Genomic DNA, 21,536 nt, shown 5'->3' with positions numbered 1-21,536 from the left:
CTAACAAAAAAATATTGGAAAGATCAGTACCTATTGGATCCTTCGCTATTGTTGGTTTTGATGGGTAGCTTGGTTCACCAATTCCAATTTCATTTTCTGCCCTGACACGGAACTGATATTCATATCCTGGAATGAGATTTGTAACTTTCTTGCGTCTCTCTGGAATTGCACTTTTGGTAACAGGAACCCACCTTAATGACCTTTTCTCTTTCTTCTCTAATATATATCCTGTGATTGATTTACCACCATCATATTCTGGTGGATTCCAAACTACAGTCATCTCTTCTTTGCTGACCTTTGTGACTTCTGGAGGATCTGGACGACCAGGTCTATTATACTTTGTTTTTGCTATAATTGGCTTAGTCTCTGTTGGGGGACCAGTGCCCATTTTATTCTCTGCACGGACCCTGAATATATATTCATTGCCTTCAATGAGATGTGTTACATTTACATGGGTCATTAGCACAGAGGAGGAATACGTAGTCCAAACCATTCGTCTGCTTTCACATTTCTCTACGATGTAGTTCTGTATTTCACAACCACCATCGTCTTCAGGTACATCCCAACTGACTGTGCATCGGTCATTTGAAACATCAGCCACCTTCAAATTTCTGACAGGTCCTGGTTTGTCCAAAACATTTACAGTAGCATATGCTACAAAGCTACCAGCTGGATTAGTGGCAGTAATAACGTATTTACCGCCATCTGTGCGCCTTGCTTTGGAGAGAAGGAACTTAGATGAGTCTGAAGTTGTTTCAATTTTGGCCCTTGGAGATTGGGATAGATCGGCAGAATCCTTTGCCCAAGATACTTCTGGTTGGGGCTTGCCTCTAAGTCCTGCTACAATTTTTATTGGTTCACCAGCTTTCACAGTCAGTACTCCAGACAGCTTCAGATCAAGTACAGGTTTCTGAATTTCTTCTTTAACAACAACTTCACTTGTCTTCACCCAGTCACTTTCACCACCTTCATTCTTTGTCTGAACTCTGAACTGATAAATTTTATTTTCAACGCATTTGTCAACCATATAGTGTGTTTCCTTAATGCTACCTTTGTGCACTCTTTCCCATTCATCCGAATCCTTCAGTTTTCTTTCAACATGGTATGTTAAGTTGGGGCTGCCACCATCGTAGTCTGGTCTCCTCCATTTCAGATATACAAATGTCTTCCCTGTTTCTGCAATGTGAAGGTTTTCAGGCTCACCTGGCCTGTCAATAGGGTTAATAGCAAGGATTGGAGTTTTGGTCTCGACAACTGGGCCTGGGCCTACTTTGTTTTCTGCACAAACACGGAAGAAGTATTCGTGATTTTCAACGAGATGTGCTTTCACTATCCTCTTAGTAAGATCAGAAGAAACTATTGACCAGCCTCTCTGGTTTGGTTGACGATACTCTACTATATAGTTTGTAATTTCTGAGCCACCGTTATCTTCCGGATTCTCCCAAGAGACCATGCAAGAATCTTTGGTGACATAGGTTACTTTCAGGTTCTGGCAAGGTCCTGGCCTATCAAGCACATTAACAATAGCTGATGCTTGGGCGTGTCCGCTGCTATTCTTAGCTGTAATTAGGTATTTTCCATGGTCTGCTCTTACAGCAGGTTTTATTTGCAGCTCTATATGAGGGAATTCATGAATTATGTCAGTACGCTTATCTTTCGTTATATTTTTGCCATCTCTAGACCATGTTATGTCAGGATCTGGTCTGCCCCTCACTTTGCCTATAATCCTTATTGTTTGGCCTACTCTGACAGTAATTACATCTCGGCAGGTCACATCCAGTTCTACCTCTGGAGGCATGAGAATGTCTTTGGCAAGAACGGTTTCTGGCAATTCTCTGGGTTCTCCCTCTCCTACAATATTAGCAGCTTTAATGCGGAATCTATATTCATTTCCTTCAATTAACCCAGGTACTGTAAAGGCACAATGTCTGATGAGTTCATCTTTGTTAATTCTATTCCACTGAGTAGTTCCGCTTTTCTGGCATTCCACAACATATCCCAGGATGGGGCTACCACCATCTTTGAGTGGCTTAGTCCATACTAGCTCAGCTGTTTCCCTGGTCTTATCCTTGAGTTTTGGATTAATGGGAGGTCCAGGAGGTGTCATAGGACGTGATGCTTTGATTGGATCAGAAGGTGGAGATGGCTTGCTTATGCCAGCACTGTTTTCTGCAAAAACACGGAATTCATATGTGCTGCCCTCAAAGAGGCCTGTAGCTCTAAATTTCAGATCAAGCACTGGAGATTTGTTGACACGTATCCATTTCCCTGAGATTTCACGGCGTTCAAGTATGTATCCAGTTATTGGACTTCCACCATCAGATTTTGGCACAGTCCAACATACAGTTGCACCATTTTCTGTAATATCATTAACTACTGGTTTACCAGGTGGAGATGGTGGATCATGCAGAGCCTTGGCAACTGTTGGTTTTGAATCAAGAGGTGGACCAACGCCTATCTTATTCTCTGCACAAACTCGGAAAATATATTCACAGCCCTTCTGTAGACGTGGAATTTTAATTCTAGTTTGATTAGTCCCTGAAGAGACCACTCCCCAGGTTTCTTTCCTTGTGTCTCGTTTCTCAACAATGTAATTAATTACAGGGCTTCCACCATCATCTTTAGGAGGTCGCCAAGCAATAACCATATGATCGGGAGTGACTTCCAGAATATCAATTGGGCCAGTTGGAGGACCAGGAACATCCAAAACTGTTAGATGAACAGGAACAGTTCTGCTTCCAGCTATATTGGATACTGTGAGCAGATATTCTCCAGTGTCTTTTCTTGTGCAGCTTTGAATAGTGAGAACTGTAGAGTAATTATCAGTATCAATCTTGTAATTGCCTTCTGATTTGATTTCAACATTATCAGTGACCCATTTTGCAGTGGGAACAGGTACGCCTCTCATGATTGCAGGGAACCGCACTGTGCTGCCAGCTTTAACAACAAGGCCTTCTATTAATTTCACATCTAGATCAACTGATGGTGGCACTGAAATAAAACAACAACACGCAGATTATATTATAGGTATTCCCCATTACAAGAGTTACATTTCAGCAGTGAATTTTGAAATCTGTGAACAGTCATACAAATTCAGTGGTTACCTATTTTTTCTTGGCACTCTATTGGTATGGTTGTATCTGGAAGACTAAGACCCACAATATTTTGGGCTTTTACGCGGAATTTGTAAATCTTCCCTTGTTGTAGACCAGTAACAACACATTCTGGCACAGGGACTGTTTTGAATTTTGTCCAGTCTTCTTTCCCTTCTTCTTGGTACTCCACCAAAAATCCAGTTATTTCAGCCCCACCATCCCGATCAGGCCAATTCCAAACAAGAGACACTTGTGTCCTGTCAACATCTACATGGTGCAAGTTCTTTGGTGGCCCAGGAGGATCTTTTAAAATGAGATGAAAACAGGATTAGCATTTCTATTTTTATACACAAACATTTCCAAATGCTGATACACATTGTATAGATCAACACTGTCAACAAAGGTTTTTTTGTTTTTTTTAAAAAAAGAACACAAAATAGTAAGTGAACTGTGCTTACGAAGTGGATCTATAGCCTTAATCGGCTTGTGGGTTTCAACGTAAGGACCTCTTCCATACTGGTTCTCAGCAGCAACACGGAAGAGATACTGAGTGCCTTCCATGAGGTATTTAGCCAACAGACTATGTTTCTTAGAAGATGATGATATTGGTAGCCACTGAGCAGCAGCAACATCTTTCCTTTCCACAACGTAATTCGTAATGACAGAGCCACCATTGTCCTCAGGTTCCTTCCAAGTCAGATAGCAAGAATCTCTTCTCACTTCACTGACCTGTAGATTCCTGGGAGGCCCAGGCTTATCTGGAAAAAAAATTGAAATTAATGTTCGATGTAGTCTATGTATAAAAATATTGTGTTAAATACAGTGGTACCTCGGTTTAAGAACAGTCCTGTTTACGAACGATTCGGTTTAAGAACTCCGCAAGACCGGAAGTAGTGTCCCAGTTTGCAAACTTTACCTTGGTCTACGAATGGAAGCCAAACGGTGGAAGGGCACCGGTGGCAGGAGGTCTCATTAGGGAAACGTGCCTCGGTTTAAGAACGGTTTCGGTTTAAGAATAGACTTCTGGAATGGATTAAGTTCGTAAACCGAGGTACCACTGTATATTATTTGCAAGAAAGAGTCTTTTCCTTATGATTGTATACTTCTTATCTGTAGAAAATGAGGATGGACAGTCTCTAACCATTTTTAATTTCTAAACATTTTTCATCTGAACCTGGATAATTAAACCTGACACAAAGTACAGGGTGTAAAATCAAACTAGTTTGTGTACAACGCCCCTCACCCCGATTTCTTCAACAAATTTACAGTAGCTTCGCTGTATGTATGTTTGTGTTGTGGCTGGGGCAGCCCAGTCAGATGGGCAGGGTACAAATTATAAAATTATTAGTATTATTAATTTCAGTGACTATGAACCTCAGAGAACAATTAATATTTTCCAAAGACTATGGGCTTTGCACCCACTATGCACCCACCCATATTTGGTATGTGTGTGTTTTAACACCGCAAGGATTCTGATAATGCTTCATAACATTTAGAAAATTCCCTTCCAAAGTTGGGGAACAAGGTTGCTAACAGACGATGAAAAATATAATTTTTCATTCCTGCTTTTCTGTTGTACATAGTTATGTTCCTATCATTCACCTCTGTCATGTTTTATCTCCCAGTAGAAGTGTTAACATCATTTCATTCATTACCTAGAACAATAACTTTTACTGAAACAGTCTTTGATCCAACCGGATTCTCCACGGTCAGGGAATAATTCCCTCCGTCTTCATGGACTGCGTGTCGAATTTCAAGCTTACTGCCAACTCCTGTAACCTCAATATCTGCCTTTGTAGGAACTTCCTTATCTTCTTTCTTCCAAGTCACTTTTGGGAATGGAATTCCTTTAATTACAGCACTTAGCCTCAATGTATCTCCAACTTTTACATGTTGTTCTCGTGTCATATTAGCATCCAGGATTAAATCAGGAGCCTCTGTAAAAAAAAAGGGACTTCGTGTTCAGAAAATATATCCACTTTGGCCCTTTAAAACCAATTAAAACATCATGTTCTGCTTACCAAGTCTGTCCTTGACTTCAACTGGATCACGAACATTAGCTGGCTCGGATTCTCCTGCCCCATTGACTGCAAAGACTCTGAATCTATATTTGGTACCCTCAGTGAGGCCGGTGACATTGTATTTTGTCTCAGGGCAAGAATCTGCTGTATGGTTGGCTTTTTTCCACTCCTCATCTCCATCCTTTTGGTACTCAATGAGATAGCCTATGATCTTGCCTCCTCCATCATGACGTGGTGGTTGCCAGGACAATTGCACTGAACTTTTAGTTTTATCCACTGCTTCAGGATTAATTGGTGGACTTGGTTTTACTGTAAAAACGAAAAAACAACAACATCCCATTACATTGGAATCATGAATCTGAAAAAGAGATTAATTGGTACCAAGTAATATCACAAATATAATACACGAGAAAATGTTTTATAATATACCGATTGGATCCTTAGCGAAGAATGGTTTTGAGGGTGGGCTAGGATCACCAACGCCAATTTCATTTTCTGCTGAAACTCGGAATTCATATTCACAGCCTTCAAGAAGATCTGTTACCCTGAACTGAGTATCTGGGTAAATATGATCTTTGGTGGCTCTTCCCCATCGAGTAGACATAGTTTCCTTCTTTTCAAGTATGTAATTGGTTATTGGTTTTCCTCCATCATATGGCTTCTTCCAGGTAACTAAAGCAGAATTTTTGGTGATGCCTTTAATGATAGGTTGCTCTGGTGCAGCAGGAACACCTGAAGAAATAACGTTTTCAAGTTTTAAATCCATTTCATACAAAAATATAATATGAAAATACAAGTGAAGTAGAAATATGGCGGAGACTTAAGTAAAATGAATTAGCAAATAAACTACATACTGAAACGATCCTTGGCCTTCATTTCATCAGATATTAAAGGATCACTCATGCCATACAAGTTCTCAGCATAGATTCGGACAACATAATCTCTTCCCTCAAGTAATTTAGGGACTTTGCACGTTGTCTTGACATTGGCTGACGTGACTGGCATCCAGAGGTCTCTGTTTGCATCTCTCTTCTCAATAATGTAATTCGTAATTGGACTTCCACCATCATCCAAGGGAGGTTTCCAGGAGATAACAAAATGATCTTTAGTAACTTCATCAAAAATAACTGGCCCCACTGGTGGTTGAGGACGATCTGTTTAAAAGTAAAAGAAATATATTTATCAGAAAAGTTCTTCACAATGTGCATTAGGTTAAATGTTATCATGTGATATGCCACCCCACCCTCATTTGATCAGCTCTAATTCATACCACATGTGGAAATAACTTATTTTAGCACTATAGCAATACTTACCAACTACAGTAACTTGACAGAAACCTTTTCTTGTTCCCGAACTGTTTTCTACAATGACACAATATTTGCCTGAATCTTCACGGACAGATTTCAATATCCCCAAACAAAGAGTAACTGGCGTAGTCTGGATCTTTGTCCGTTTGTCTTCTTTCACAGAAATTTCATCTTTGAGCCAGGTAATCTTTGGTGCTGGTTTGCCTGAGTAACGGCCGGTCAGACTGAAAGCTTCTCCTACACGGACAGTGAGCTTCTCTCGGATATCAAGTTCAAGTTGTGGAGGAGCTAGACGTATTGTTAAAGAAAAGAAGATTCAGTGATATCTATCAAAACTCACAGATCACCCAATGCACATTTGGTTGGTTGGTTTGCTCCAGAATGGAAACTTACCAATTTCATCTTTGCATGTGATGGGTTTCGTAACAAATGATGGTTTGCCTTGTCCCACAATATTGCAAGCGCTCACGCGATACTCATAAGTGTCACCTTCTTTCAAATCTTCAACTGTGTATTTTCTGTCAAGCATTTTCTCTTTTGTAACTCTGGTAAATTTCTCTTTCCCAATAAGGCGGCTTTCCAAAACATACATGGTTATATCAGAGCCACCGTTGTACTTAGGTGGGTTCCAGGTCAGTGTAACAGAATCCTTTGTTACTGCTTTGACTTCCAGATCCTCAGGCCTTTCTGGCACAGCTAGAAATAAACACATGCACCATGTTAGGTACTTTTTTCAAGGCAAATTCTCCTCATCAGTATTGAAAAAAAATAGACAATAAAGTCTTACTTATTGGGTCTCTGATTAAAATCTCTTTTGTTGTCTCCACAAATGGGCCCATGCCAATAATATTCTCAGGTGCAATTCGGAAGAAGTATGCTTTGCCCTCAATCAGCCCCTGAACTGTTGCATTCTGCCTGGTGACCGTATATGTCACTGGGGTCCAAGCCCTGTGGTCTGCTTCACGTTTTTCAATTACGTAGTTGGTGATAGCTGAGCCACCATCATCTTCAGGAGAAAACCACGTAAGTTTGCATGAGTCGTTGGTTAGGTTCTCAGTAAGGAATGGAATGCCAACTGGACCTGGAACATCTGTGAAGGAAAGAAATACAGTAGAATGGTTTTAAGACGAACATTTAACATTTCTGTAATTGGAACCCAAATAGATGCAATAACATATTTATAAAAACATATCTATATATTTCTATAACCCCACCCACTCATATAATATACCAAGGCAGTGCACAAAAGAAAATACTATAAAACAATACAAAGTAATCACAAGAATGACTGGCTCGTCTAAATAAAGGAAATTAAACAACTGAATAGGCCTGTCTGCATAAGAACATCTTCCAAGAGACGTCTGAAGGTTAACGGGGAGGATGTCCACTGATTCTCTGTTGGAAGAGTTTTCTGCAGTATGGGACTGATGACACACTAAGGGTTCTGAGACATTGGGAACAACTAACAGCCCTCCTTCAGATGATCTAAGTCATCAAAATGGGACAGAAGGGAGCAGACACTTCTTGTGGTATCTTGGACTCAAGTTGTTCAGGGCTTTGTCCATGAACTTTCATCCTGATCCAGTAACATATGGGTAGCCAGTGCAAATGCATCAACAAAAGTGTGACTTTCTGCCATTCATCCATCAGCCATCTGCCCTCATCAGCAGTCTAGCCATCAGCAAGTCAGCTTTCAGTGCTTACCTAGCACATCAACAATAATAGTCTTCTTTCTTTCTCCACCGGCATTTTTAGCGAGAAGAGTGTATAAGCCCTGATGGCTTCTCTTGCAGTTCTTTATGACCATAGAGGAACTAATTGCAGTTTCCTCAATTTTAGCCTCCTCTGGGAGAGCTCTCTCATCCCTCTGCCAGGTAATTGTTGGAGGTGGCTTTCCCGAGACATAAGCTATAATGCGGATCACTCCACCAGCATGGACAACGATTCTGTCCTTCACATGAGCATCAAGCATGAGATCAGGAGCAACTGTAGAAACAAACAATATATTTTATATTTAGTTTCTATTCTTTTACCCACACAAGAACAAAGAGAGGCTGTTTTTATCCTAAGACATACCTATTCTGTCCTTTATTTCAATGACTTCAGTGACATCTCCAGGCTCTCCAATACCAGCAGCATTTATTGCTCTGACTCTAAATCTGTAGAAACCTCCTTCTTTCAATCCTGCCAAAACAAACTTGGTCCCTCTTATTTCTTTATCTTTTGCCTGAAAACAAAAAGAAAATTTGTGTCTTTGGTGGAATCTACACACATGTTAAAGACGCTGTGGAAATGCTTTTTCTAAAAAACGTTTCAAAAAATACATTGGATTTTGCATAGCTCACTGGCACCATCTAGTGTCACACTAGTATATTGCACTTTACAACACAAAACGTTTTATTTGCAGCTGTGTACCTGAGTCCTTTCATTCCTTCCTCCTGAAACTCCTTACTTCATGCCTCTCCCCACACCACATCACTTACCTCCCTCCCTTATCTTTCACTCATGATACCATTAAAAGCCACCTACGAGGAAGGGGAACAATGGGTTTTTGCTGCTTCTAGGCCACACAGATGAGTTGGTAGCCCTTTCAGTGATTTGGTATGTTCCTCAGTATGTTCAATTATGGAATCAACATAATGTTTCAAATAAATTTTCAATGGCAGAATTTCACCTACCTTTTCCCATTCTTCTTTCCCTTCTTCTTTAAATTCAACAAGGTAACCAGTGACTTTAGAACCACCATCTTTTAATGGAGGAGTCCATTCAAGGTCAACGGAAGATTTTGTCCAATCAGTAACTTTTGGAAATGGAGGACCAGGTGGAGCTGGGGGGAAAATTATTGCATCATTCTGTCACAAGACTGTGTATTTATTATTTCTCAAACATATACCATCTATACCATCTTTTAGTATATTTCCCCCTTTCACACCAAATAAATAAATAGATCTTGATTACTTACAGATTGGGTCTCTTGCAGTTATTGGATCAGATGGCATGCTTGGCGGTCCAACACCAGCGGCATTAATAGCATAGACGCGGAACTGGTAATCTGAACCTTCAATAAGGCCAGGTACTTTGTAAGAAACTCCCAATGTCATAGGTTTAATAGGATCACGGTTAACCCGTGTCCATCTCTTTCCAGTGGTCTCTTTACGCTCCAGCCAATAACCCGTCACAGGGGAGCCTCCATCATATTCTGGCTCCTCCCAGTTGACGGTCATTGAGTCATGTGTGACACTGCTGACTGTTGGTTTGTCACAAATTCCAGGAACAGCTAGGGAATAAAGTACACCAAGAGTAAAGCAAAGCTCCGGGGGCCACATAGACCACTTATATATGGTATTTATGCTATAGCCTTCATCTGAAGTTTCCTTTCCCAGTCTTCCATTAGCCCCTACAGAGACAACCTTTGTGAAGTAAGTAGGGCAGGGCTATACAAAGTCCTCCTTTTTCTTTGTTATACGTAACTGTCAAGTCCTAGAATCCTGTGCTAGAGCCATGGCTGAGCATCTTCACCCTGAAAAGCCTTTTTTACAGTAGCTCTGCACCAAATGCCAGCATTTTGTATTTCTTGGAATAGCGGAGCTGATGAAGGGTTCCTTTGCCACAGCACTGTGCTTCATTGTGTCCAGCAGAGCACAAGATCACACTGATAATTGAACGTTTTATTATTTTATGGTGAAGAAGGGCAAAGATATGGTCTGTACTGTGCTAAATACAATCTAAAATGTTATAAGTACAGATTCAATATTTAACATTTAAAACAGGTATAGTTTTAAGATGAAACAGAAAAAATAGCCATAAAAGATCTATTTCTGAAAAGCCTTTAAAAACTTTTATAGACATTTTAGCCACCCAGAAGATTAAAAAAATAACAATTTTAACTTGGGGCTCTCATACTATGTAATCAGATTACTTATGTTCTGCTTTGCCAATAAATATAAGCGCAGGTGATATTTTAGAGAACTGTATGCTTACTGAATAGATTTCTGGCAGTTTCAGGTTCACTATCAAGAGGTTCCCCAACGCCATATTTATTCTGTGCCATGATGCGGAAGATGTATTCATGCCCTTCTAGTAGTTTGGGTACTGTGAAGATGCATTCTTTAGGTTCATTGGTAACATGGACCCAGGTCCTTCTGTTTGCTTCCCTTTTTTCAATAACATAGTTAGTTATCTTAGATCCACCATCATCTTTAGGAGGAAGCCAAGAAATTGTCATCTGATCGGCGGAAATAGATTCAAATTTAATGGGTCCTTCTGGTGGTCCAGGGCGACCTGAAAAATACATTTTATAAAGCATTAATTGTTGTCAAAGTTGAGTGTTATATTGTTGTGGTTGGCATCCAGCTATCTCGGGAGGAAATGGAAGAGTTTGCCTTCAGGGATGAAGCCAAACTATTGGAGAGTTACGGCGCCTGCTGTGGCTGCAGAGACTGATAACAGGAGAGACATGTTTTGAACATTATATAACAAACAGTAAATTAGGTTGCCAATGCCAAAATACATTGATATTTACCTAGCACATTCAGCCTCATCTCCTTTGAATCTGTTCCAAAGTTATTGACAGCAGTTATAGTGTACAAGCCTGTGTCTTTTCTGCGAGATTGCTGTATCAGCAAAGTACAGGAATTTTCATCCACAATCTTGTTGACATGTTGGTCATATAGCACTGGCAATTTGTCATCAGGTTTCTTAGGATGAGCTTTGACCCAAGTCAATGTCGGGAAGGGGACGCCCTTTATTTTGGCTACAATCTTGATATCTGTCCCTTCTTCTGCCTCCATAAATTCTTTGAGTTCAATAGACGGAGGGCCTACAAACAAAAGCAAGCAAAAATTATTGAGCCACTATGAATACAGAAGTCAAAATGCTTTGCATTGCAGACACATGATGTCTGCAGCCCTGTGCGGGGCAGACCGTGGAAATGAACACAAGAGATTGATACTGGGTTGAATTAGGCCACAACTTCCTTCAATACAGATACGAGTAGGTTTGGCTATGGCAATGGACATGTATCCATCATCAGTCAACGCACATGCTGGCTGATAAGAGACCCAATGGGGGATGACCCTGTGCTGGGGAGTTTCCCCCAACAAGGACTGGGTGCCACGACAGGGCATTATTGCAAGAGGCATATTGGCCTATCATGTGGGCTCTCAGACAGTCACCCCTCCTGGACCCCTTTAGCGGGGTACCTGTTCAATGTAGCATTCAGCCCAATGTGAGGAGGGCATTGCCATGTGACCATCCCTTTGCCTGGCTGTGTGGGAAGATGGCAGATCCCCTGGGACTGGCCCACGGCCACACTGTTTGACAAAAACACTGCTCCCCCGGAGCCCCAGGTGAGCGGATATTGGAAGTGCAATAATTACTAATGCTTTGCAGCACTTACATGTCTGATCTTTGACGACGACTGGCCCAACAGTAGCTGACGGTCTGCTTGGACCTGCTTCATTCACTGCTTTCACTCTGAATTCATATTCGTCACCTTCTTTAAGGTCTTCAACAGTAAACTTTGTTTCTTCCACATCCCGTCTATTGCACTGTCGCCAGGCTTCCTTCCCTTCACCAGTACGGTCCCAGCGAAGGCACTCCACATTATAATGTGTTACGGGAGCACCGCCGTCATTCTTTGGAGGTTTCCATGTCAAGCTTACCGTGTTCTTTGTTATAAGACCAATCTTGAGCTTGATAGGTGGGTCAGGAGGATCTGTGTGTTGTTGTTTTTTTTAAAAAAAGGAGCAAAGTAAAATGTAAGTACTGCCCTACAATAAAGTATCATTAGTAAAAACAAATGTCCCACTTTGCTACGCCCTTAAAGTATTTAAGTATTTATTTTCAAAGAACCTGCAATCCAATATCTGCTGAGGAATGATACTCCCCAAACCACTGAGATTGTTTCAGGATATTTAGTTGAGATTTTAAAAGTCAAATTTAAAACTATTTAATTTTCTTAACGGTGGCTACTGAGTCTTTCATATGTTTTATGTGTTTAATATGTCCAGATTGCCAATGTTTTATGGAAGGTTTTCTTACTCTTTTATGATTTTCTTGTCTAAAACTTGCCAACAAAGGCTGAATGAATGCATGAATGAATGTCCCATTTTGATTTAACTTACGGATTGGATCCCTCGCTGTGGTCCTTTGAATTGTATCTGCTGGGGGTCCAACACCAAAGCGGTTTTCTGCACGTACTCTGAAGAAGTATTGTTGCCCAGCTATGAGATCAGGAATAACCAATGATGTGCCAGCACAGTTGGGATTAACTTTTGTCCAGGCTTTTCCTTCAGCAGTTCTTTTCTCAATAATATAGTTTCTGATTCTGTCTCCACCATCATTGTCCGGCATTTTCCATGAAAGTTTACAGCTGCATCTTGTTATGTCACTTACTTTCAGGTCTTTTGGTGGCCCTGGAACATCTATTTCATCATGAAAACAGATTGGAAAAACCATTACATGGGGTTTTACAGTATATGAACTTTTGTATCACAAAAATTAGTGAAACGGTGCAATATTAAGATTGATTAGTCTTACCTAAGACATTCACCCTGACATTTACAGTTTTCTGTCCTGCTTTATTCTTTGCTGTAATACTGTATTTTCCAGAATGACCTCTGTTACATGCAGGGATAGTAATCACTGATGTGGTATCAGTTGATTCCACCTGCACAAACCAAAATAAACTTACTTAGCAATAATAATTAAAAAAGGACTTGAAAAATGCAAATATTAGAAGCAAAATAAGCGAATTCAAATATAAGCTATTTTTTACCGTAGCATCTTCAGGTATGTTATGTCCATCCTTTAAATAAAGAAGAAATAGTAAATACACACACACAATACTTTAGCTTGAAGTTCTTAACAGTTTACTTTGTTTTGTCACTGACCTTTACAGCTTTCTTTGCATCTCCTTCAAATTCCCAAGTTACTTTGGGAACAGGACGTCCCTTAATAACTGCTGGAATTCTGATTGTTGTACCAGTACGGCAAGAGAGCAGGTCTTGTGCTCCAACATCAAGAAATATTTCTGGCTCCTCTGCAAAATACAAGTAATATATCATATAAATAATATAGTCAGAATTCATCTACATAAGTTCTCTAATAGGGTAAACTTATGCATGTACAGTAGACTCAGTAGTAAGTCTTGCTGACATTGATGGATCTTTTTTCCGGGTAAATGGGTAGGCTTGCAGCCTCAGTTGTGTATTATTCTCTTGATGATAAACAAAGATATCAAGATATATACTTGTTTGAAATGTATACTGCCCTTTAGCAAAGCTTTACAAAAACATGACAAGATATAACACCAAAATATAATAAATTAGAACAATGCATGAAACACCCTAGTAAAAAAACAAAAACAAAACCCTTGCTGGCCCCAAATCCATAACAATGTTGGTGTCAGGTGGGCTTTCCGAGGTGAGAATTCTATGAATTGGTGCCACCACTGAGAAGGATCTCTCTTTGATCACTATCTGCCTTAACTCATATGGCAGTGACACTTTGAGAAGAGTTCCTTCTCAAATGTATGCACAATAATCTAGCTCCAGCTTCTATTGCTATCAGATTGATGTTGGGATTTCCCTTGTACCCATAACACCCCCCAATAAGTTTTCTTTACTCTTTCTTTACTCAAGGAATGGACAGCCATTCCTGCATTTCAGTTTTCAAATCCTTTGATTTTTCTATGTCTACACGTTCGAGTGGAAAGAATTATTTCCAACAATCCTTACCTTGAACTTCCTTGCATGGTATTTCTGCAGTGCAAAGACTTGGCTCAGATTCCCCTGCAGCATTTACAGCCTTTACTCTGAATCTGTACTTTCTGAGCTCTTTCAGGTTGGGTACAACACAATCGCAGGTAGGGAACAGCTTGTCCGGTTCGTTCACACTCTTCCAATCTAAACTACCTTCTTCTTGCATTTCAACGATATATCCTTTAATAGGACTGCCACCATCTTTTTGTGGAGGTTTCCATGCAAGAGATATAGTTGAGTTGGTTCTGTCTTTGACATCTGGGCATGATGGTGCTCCAGGAGGATCTATTGAGAAAATGCAAAATGTACTGCCATGAGGACTATGCCTCTCTTGTTCCATTGCACAACACCCCTTCAATGAAGTGAATGGAAAGTCTATCAAGTATACAGTATTTCATTGCACAAAATTAGGAACATTTGCTATTTATCATGATAATAGGCACTTATAAAATGAAGCCTGACTCATTAAATATTTGACTTCAAATGCAGAGCTCTTGCACTGAAATCACAGAACCTCTATCAAATCAGGTTCAGGACAAATTGAACAAAAATTACAAAGTTGGCATTTTGTGTTACTTATTGCTTCCTTGTCTTTATACTTACAGATTGGATCTGCAGCTTCACAAAGATCTGATGGCTCACTGGGAGGGCCAATTCCAGCAATATTCACAGCCATAGCTCGGAACTGGTATTTCACACCTTCAATCAAACGCAGTACATTGTATTCCAGTCCTTTCACTGCTGGTTTTGTCACTGGAGCTCTGTTGACACGCGACCAGTAGACACCTCCTTCTTCTTTCTTTTCCAGCCAATAGCCAGTAATTGGAGCTCCACCATTGTCTAGTGGAGGTGTCCATGTTACCAGCATTGATGACCTGGTGTGTTCTGTAACCTTTGGTTTTCCAGGGGGTCCAGGAAGACCATAAGGATCCTTAATAACTACCTTTTCGGAAAGGCATTCGTCACTTGTCCCAAACCTGTTAACGGCCCTCACTCTAAATTGATATTGTCCATTTGTTGCCAGTTTATAGACCTGAAAAGTAAAAGAAACATGATACATTATTATTTTTTAAAATCAGTTTCATATCAATTCCCTGTGTTGTTTCCAGGACTTTAAACAAAGAATAGCCAAAGGTCACCTCACAAAGGAGGGCAACAAAGGTAGTCAGTGGTATGGAAAACAAGACTTAAAAAGAAAGGATGAAGTAATTGGGTTTGTTTAACTTGGTGGGGAGATGTCTGAAGGGGGGCATGTCAAAATATTACAAATACCTGAGGAGATGTCATACAGAGGGCATAAACATCTAGATCTCATAAGCTAAAGGAGGGCACGTTTCAGTTGAACATTAGGAGAAACCTCTTAAAAGTTTGACAATGGAGTCAATGAACATTGGGTTCTTCTTCACTGGAGGTCTTAAGCAGAATTTAAACAGCCATCTGTGGGGAGTGCCCAGGTTCTCATTTTCTGGCACTGAGCAAGGGATTTGACTAGGCAGACCCCTCAAACTCAAAAAGGACCCGTCCGACTGTTTGATCCTATGATATGTGTAAAACCAATTCTCAGAACTGGTTTTAGTGTATTTTGGATGTTTTCCATGCAGTTAGATGCCATCATATGGACATCTTAAAACAGTTCTTGAAAAAAACACCTGCTTGTTGCTCTGATGCTTAACAACTCTATACATCACTGGCGTATCTGCACCAACTGCTACTAACCCGACTCTGAAGGGAGCGAAGTACCATTCAATACAGAGTATAGGAATACCTATTTTGGCATTAAATGGAAGGCAGACGTAAAAATAGGAAATCTGGAAGATGAACAGTGTTAACATTCAGCTCAACAATTTTATAAATGGTCATTTTTCATTTAAAGACTATTCCTTTCGCCTATGAAATCAAGATTGAAGCATTACCCCAAATCGTCTATCCACAACAGTGCTGGATACTTCCTCCCAGTCAGACTTCTTTTTGCTCGCATCACGCTTCTCAATAATGTAGTGTGTAATCTCACTGCCACCATTGTCGAGTGGGGCATCCCAAGTCAAACAGCAAGATTCAGCTTTAATATCCGATACGGTGAGATTTCTCGGTGGAGAAGGACGATCTAAATAAAACCAATTTAGTATTGTGTTATGGTAGAAATAAAGTAAGAAAACTTTGGCCGTTTAAGCAAGAAGCTAGATACATACCAAATACTTCAACGTGAACATTGCGGTATGCGGTGCCAAGACGATTAGAAGCTGAAACCGTGTAAGTGCCTTTATCATTCCTAACTGCTGCAGGCATGCTGAGTTCAGTTTTCGCCTCTGTTCTACTTGTTTCCTTTTTGGTGATCTTAAGGGCATCTGATGTTTTATCAATAACAACGTCATCTTTAGACCATTCAATCTTTGGCATTGGAAGACCTGTCACGTCTGCTGGAATGTTGACTGGTTGCCCTGCCATAACTTTGATAGTATCTCCTCTAACAGATAGACGCAATGTCACTGTGGGAGGTTCTGAAAAAAGAAAACGAATGCAAAAGTGATTAACCATGTAATTCTCAAAAATATAGTGAGGCGTCTAGCAGACACCAAATGTTCACATCTATAGGTAAAGTGTACACATTTATATTAAAGAGCCTCACCTTCATCATCCTGTACGACTACATTAAGGGGCAGTGATGGTTCACTTTCTCCAATCTCGTTGACAGCCTTGACTCGGAACTCATACATATGCAGCTCAGCAAGATTGTCCACAAGAAGGGATGTAGTTGGACAGAGTCTCTTATTGACTCTTTCGAATTCATTTGAGTCATGTCTTCTTTTGTCAACAATGTAGCCGATGATGGGGCTTCCACCATCATTACGGGGAGGCTTCCAGTCAAGTGTAACAGAGTTTTTTGTTCTCTCTGTGTACATGAACCTCTCAGGAGCAGTTGGAGGACCTGTTGTGGCAAGAATGAAAAATGGTAAGTTAAATTTGAAAAACAAACCCTTGTGTTTTCACGTCACGTTTACTGTGCAGCAGTTTCACCAGCAAACAAGGTAAAAATACATTGTTTTATTTATTTCAGTTTATATTCCCCTGCCTCCAAGGCTAGGGACATGCAACATGCTATTTAAAGAGGAGGGAAGTTCTGCAGATGTTTACTGAAACCCACCTCTCCACCCTCAGTTTAAAACTGTCATTAAATGCTAAATTAAATGGGGCAATGTTATACTAACTCCAAAATTCATTGGTGCAACTCCAGTGAATTGCTGGAAGTGGGAAAGAGGTGTGTGGAGAAATTGGATTTTGTAAATCTAGAGCAGCTACAGAAAAGTTTTACATCAGAGCATCTTTGCATGCAACATTTTGCCCTTGTAGGATTATTTTCTTAAAAAAAAAAAAAGTATTTTCACACAGGAATGAACATGGGCAGCACTAGGTTTTCAGTTATCCTGACTCTAGAAAAGTTCTCTTTCAAGAAACTGACAGGTTCTGGGTTCAACTGCAAGAATGCGCACGCACGCACGCACGCACGTGCATGCACACACACACACACACACACACACACGAAGGAGTGTTGTGATTATAAAGGCTATAAATATATATTTTGAATGGTGTTAAAAAAGTTGAAATTACGGGAGGGGGATCCTCTGTTCCCAAGTGTTCTGATGGTTTTTATCAATGCAAGAAGTTTTACCTTTGGGGTCAACAGCAAGGAGAGGTCCCAGTTCAACAGGTGGTCCACAGCCAAACTTGTTCTTGGCGAAGACACGGAACTTATATTCTTGTCCTTCAACAAGACCTGTTATATCACACTTAGATCTGTCTGTATCTACGGCTAGTCTCCATGTATGCATTTTGGCATCTTTCCTCTCTACAAGGAAACCTATGATCTCACTTCCTCCATCATCTTTGGGATCATCCCAGTTAAGTAGACACATCTTTCTATTTACCACCACAGGATGCAAGTCAGTAACCGGTCCAGGAACATCTGGAAAAGAAGACATGAGATGTAATTAAGGAAGGCCAAATACTTAATATATTCATCGTTTCACTCTATGTAGCATTTCTTACCAAATATTTCTGCTCTGGTTGCAGCAAATTTAGAACCACTTTCGTTAGTGGCAGTAATCACGTATCTTCCGTGGTCTTTTCTGAGTGCATTTTTGATGAACAGCTCAGATGAAGTGCCAACATTTTCAATCACAACTCGCTCTTTGTCAACATCTGCATCCTCTAAAGTCCATACAATTGTAGGGGTAGGTCGTCCAGTAACAATAGCAGGCAGTTTAAGAGCTTGACCTGCCAATATCTGAACTCCTGCCCTGACAGAAATATCAAATTCAACAGTGGGAGGCTCTGTATAAGGAAAAAGAGAGAGAATTAATTAATTTACAATCCCACAAACTATTTCACATTAGATTTCATTTTAAATTACATAATCACAGTACCTTGAGGCTCTGCAACTGTTACAGGTTCTGTCTCTCCAGGAGGTCCTTCCCCAGCAACATTAAGGGCGGTAATACGAAGTTTGTAATCTGCACCTTCTCTAATTCCTTTAACTATATAGCTCCGAACCTTAATAGGTCTTTCTGTGCAGCGAGACCATTCATTTGAGCCAACAAAATTCTTGTAAACATGGTAGCCAGTGATTTCACTACCCCCATTGTATAGCGGAGCATCCCATTCAACGTCAATAGATGTTGAGCTTGTATCAACAATTCTTGGAACAGGTGGGCCAGGAGGCACTAAAAGAAAAAAATACATATAAAGAGAGATTAATAGACTGAAAACTTCCCTTTTCAAACTAAGGGATAATATTATCTATCTAACAACTTACATATTGGGTCTTGTGCAGTTTTAGGATCTGAAGGGGGACTGAATTTGCCAAGGCCAGCTGCATTTTCAGCACAAACTCTAAAAACGTAAGTTAGACCTTCTAAAAGTCCTTCAACTCTAGTTTCCAGGGCATTCACACGCTCTTTGTTCACACGGGCCCAGTGGGTTCCATTGATTTCACGCTTTTCAATCCAGTATCCCAAAATGGGGCTACCATTGTCTTTAGGCTCATTCCACTTAACCAACAGACTACTGCTAGTTGGATCCTCTACTAGAGGTTTATCAGGTGCATCAGGAGGACCTATAAAAAGAGGATATGCAAATGTTAGTGGAGCTTACCAAATCATACAGAAATTTAATTTGTTTAATGCCTCTAATTTTCTCCTCCACCATATCTTTACTCGGAGGCTTCAGTTGCAATATGCAGCCTGATCTTGTTCACAGTTACTTGAAATGAAGTCCCATGATTTCAGCTGTACTTACTCCCAGGTAAATGTGACTAGGATTGCAGCTTGAGAGCTACTAAATTAGCTGTTACATGTATTTTTCTTTACTACACAAAGGGGGCAAACTGGGATGAAAAATGGGGGCAGGGGCAGTTAGTTTGGTTCTCCCAGCATGCCTTTAAGTGAATTCAGAACCCCTTGTGAGTAGTAAAGTTTAGCTTGGTTCCTGGAAAGCCACATCCCAATAAAACGAAACTGCCTTCATGATATGTAAATATTATCTCTGTGTTATACCCTAAATGTGTAGATGCGCATGCTTGAAACTTGTAGAGAGTGCGGGTGGGTTTTGTGTATATGGAAAGACTTAAAGAAAATGTGTGTTTTTCACAGTTCTTTTTCCGCTTTTTATGTACGAATTCATCTGCAATTTATTTTACTGGTGGATTATTTAAGCATTTGCTTTTGTCAATGATGATCTTACCAGCTCAGTGTACCCATATATCTCAAGGATTTATTATTTGTAATTACCACCCACTTCACACACTTTAAGACACAAGGAGAGAACAGAATAGAAAAGTCTGATATGGCAAGTTTTACAGTCAACTAGCATGGATTGTCTTAGCTTTTTCTTTTTCTTTTTAGGATGTTGCACTCAGATGCAACAATCAGCAAATGTAATTTAGCCATTTCTTTCTGCAAGGTTTTTCTGCTGGGTTATTATAGAATTAAAGTTTTAATGTTAAAGTACAATATGAGTGTAAGGTAATAATGATGATGATGATGGCAGTGCCTTTTGGGAAAAATGAATGAAGCACATATTTAGATAGAGTACAAGACTTACTGAATGGATCTTGAGCTACAACAGGTTTTGAAAGACATGGAGGTCCAGCTCCTACTCTGTTCTCAGCTTTCACACGGAATATGTATTCCTTTCCTTCAATAAGTTTAGGCACATTATATTTGCAATGCCTAAGCGTTGAAGTAACGGTAACCCAGCCAATGTCGGATTTTGTGTTGTCTTTCTTTTCAAGGACGTAGTTCAATATTTCACTTCCGCCATCATCAAGAGGAGGCTCCCACTTGCAAGTGATGCTATTTTTACGAACCTCCTCAAAAACAAAGTTGACCGGTGGTCCAGGTGTATCTGTTTTGAAAACAAAAATAATGAGCACCACTTTGCATATATCACTTCAAACTTTTTGAAGAAAATGTATCACACACCATTATGTATAAGGGCATACCTAACACATTGACTTCACATGAAGCTTTTGCAACCCCGTGATCGTTTTCAACGCGAATAGTATATGTGCCATGGTCTGGTCTGATTGAATCCCGAACGACCAGTACAGAATCTCCTTGTCTGTGGTTGTCAATGCTCAAACGCTCGGGCAGGGACAAGTGGAAAGGCTCATCTTCTTCAACTTCACCTTTCTTCTTCCTAGTAACCTTGGTAACTCTCTTCTTAATTTCTGTTGGCTTAACAACTTCATCATTCCATAACCAATCAATAGTTGGGTAAGGTGACCCTGAAATGTGTGCTTCAAGTGCAATCTCAGAACCTTGCTTCACCTCCAGGCCAGCCTGCAGATTAGCACCGAGGAAAACTTTTGGAGCCTCTGTAACCATAAAAATATTGTTTTGTTCATATTTGATACTGTAGCATACAGCAGAATTTGAACACTTGCTAAAAATGAATAGGTAGTTTGCAAAACATACCAATGGGATCCATTGCTTTCACCAGAGGAGTGACATTAGAAGGTCCACTGACACCGGCAGCATTCTCTGCACGGACACGGAACTGATATTCTTTGCCTTCCTCAAGACCTTTCACAGGAGAAGTCAAAAGAGGAACCAAAAAGTCATTGCATCTTTCCCACTTCTCTCCTCCTTTAACTAACTTTTCCAAAATGTAGCCCATAATCTTGGTTCCTCCATCATACAATGGTGGTTTCCACGTGAGTGTTACTGACTTCGATGTTGGATTGTGAACCTCAAGGTCAATAGGTGGATCTGGACGCTCTGCATATTGAAAATTTAAAAGAAAATGGATGAATAGAAGGCACAAAGAAACCATTTGCCTTTTTCAGTCTTGATG

At 40.2% G+C, this 21,536-nt stretch overlaps 1 protein-coding gene across 1 annotated transcript in view; it reads right to left on the bottom strand.

Moving 5' to 3' along the window:
• LOC310691422 (titin-like) overlaps positions 1-21,536 on the bottom strand; it is a 284,446-nt gene that overhangs the window by 59,626 nt on the left and 203,284 nt on the right. The window contains exons 224-256 of the mRNA XM_083471213.1: positions 21,158-21,460; positions 20,683-21,057; positions 20,283-20,585; positions 18,997-19,296; positions 18,608-18,904; positions 18,231-18,515; positions 17,854-18,147; positions 16,813-17,112; positions 16,376-16,684; positions 16,100-16,290; positions 14,790-15,219; positions 14,163-14,471; positions 13,317-13,465; positions 13,202-13,231; positions 12,964-13,093; positions 12,549-12,848; positions 11,822-12,139; positions 10,946-11,242; positions 10,405-10,704; positions 9,386-9,700; positions 9,102-9,250; positions 8,500-8,650; positions 8,128-8,409; positions 7,211-7,513; positions 6,817-7,119; positions 6,430-6,711; positions 5,971-6,270; positions 5,546-5,848; positions 5,117-5,425; positions 4,751-5,032; positions 3,554-3,853; positions 3,105-3,398; positions 31-2,991 (exon numbers count right to left, since the gene is read on the bottom strand). Coding sequence (XP_083327339.1) covers positions 31-2,991; positions 3,105-3,398; positions 3,554-3,853; positions 4,751-5,032; positions 5,117-5,425; positions 5,546-5,848; positions 5,971-6,270; positions 6,430-6,711; positions 6,817-7,119; positions 7,211-7,513; positions 8,128-8,409; positions 8,500-8,650; positions 9,102-9,250; positions 9,386-9,700; positions 10,405-10,704; positions 10,946-11,242; positions 11,822-12,139; positions 12,549-12,848; positions 12,964-13,093; positions 13,202-13,231; positions 13,317-13,465; positions 14,163-14,471; positions 14,790-15,219; positions 16,100-16,290; positions 16,376-16,684; positions 16,813-17,112; positions 17,854-18,147; positions 18,231-18,515; positions 18,608-18,904; positions 18,997-19,296; positions 20,283-20,585; positions 20,683-21,057; positions 21,158-21,460 — 11,754 coding nt within the window. The remainder of the gene's footprint in view (positions 1-30; positions 2,992-3,104; positions 3,399-3,553; positions 3,854-4,750; positions 5,033-5,116; positions 5,426-5,545; positions 5,849-5,970; positions 6,271-6,429; positions 6,712-6,816; positions 7,120-7,210; positions 7,514-8,127; positions 8,410-8,499; positions 8,651-9,101; positions 9,251-9,385; positions 9,701-10,404; positions 10,705-10,945; positions 11,243-11,821; positions 12,140-12,548; positions 12,849-12,963; positions 13,094-13,201; positions 13,232-13,316; positions 13,466-14,162; positions 14,472-14,789; positions 15,220-16,099; positions 16,291-16,375; positions 16,685-16,812; positions 17,113-17,853; positions 18,148-18,230; positions 18,516-18,607; positions 18,905-18,996; positions 19,297-20,282; positions 20,586-20,682; positions 21,058-21,157; positions 21,461-21,536) is intronic.

Source organism: Podarcis liolepis, assembly GCF_965112155.1.
Source record: "Podarcis liolepis genome assembly, chromosome: 1".
NCBI classification, from domain to species: Eukaryota; Metazoa; Chordata; class Lepidosauria; order Squamata; family Lacertidae; genus Podarcis; species Podarcis liolepis.
This window is presented reverse-complemented; position numbering and strand designations above follow the sequence as displayed.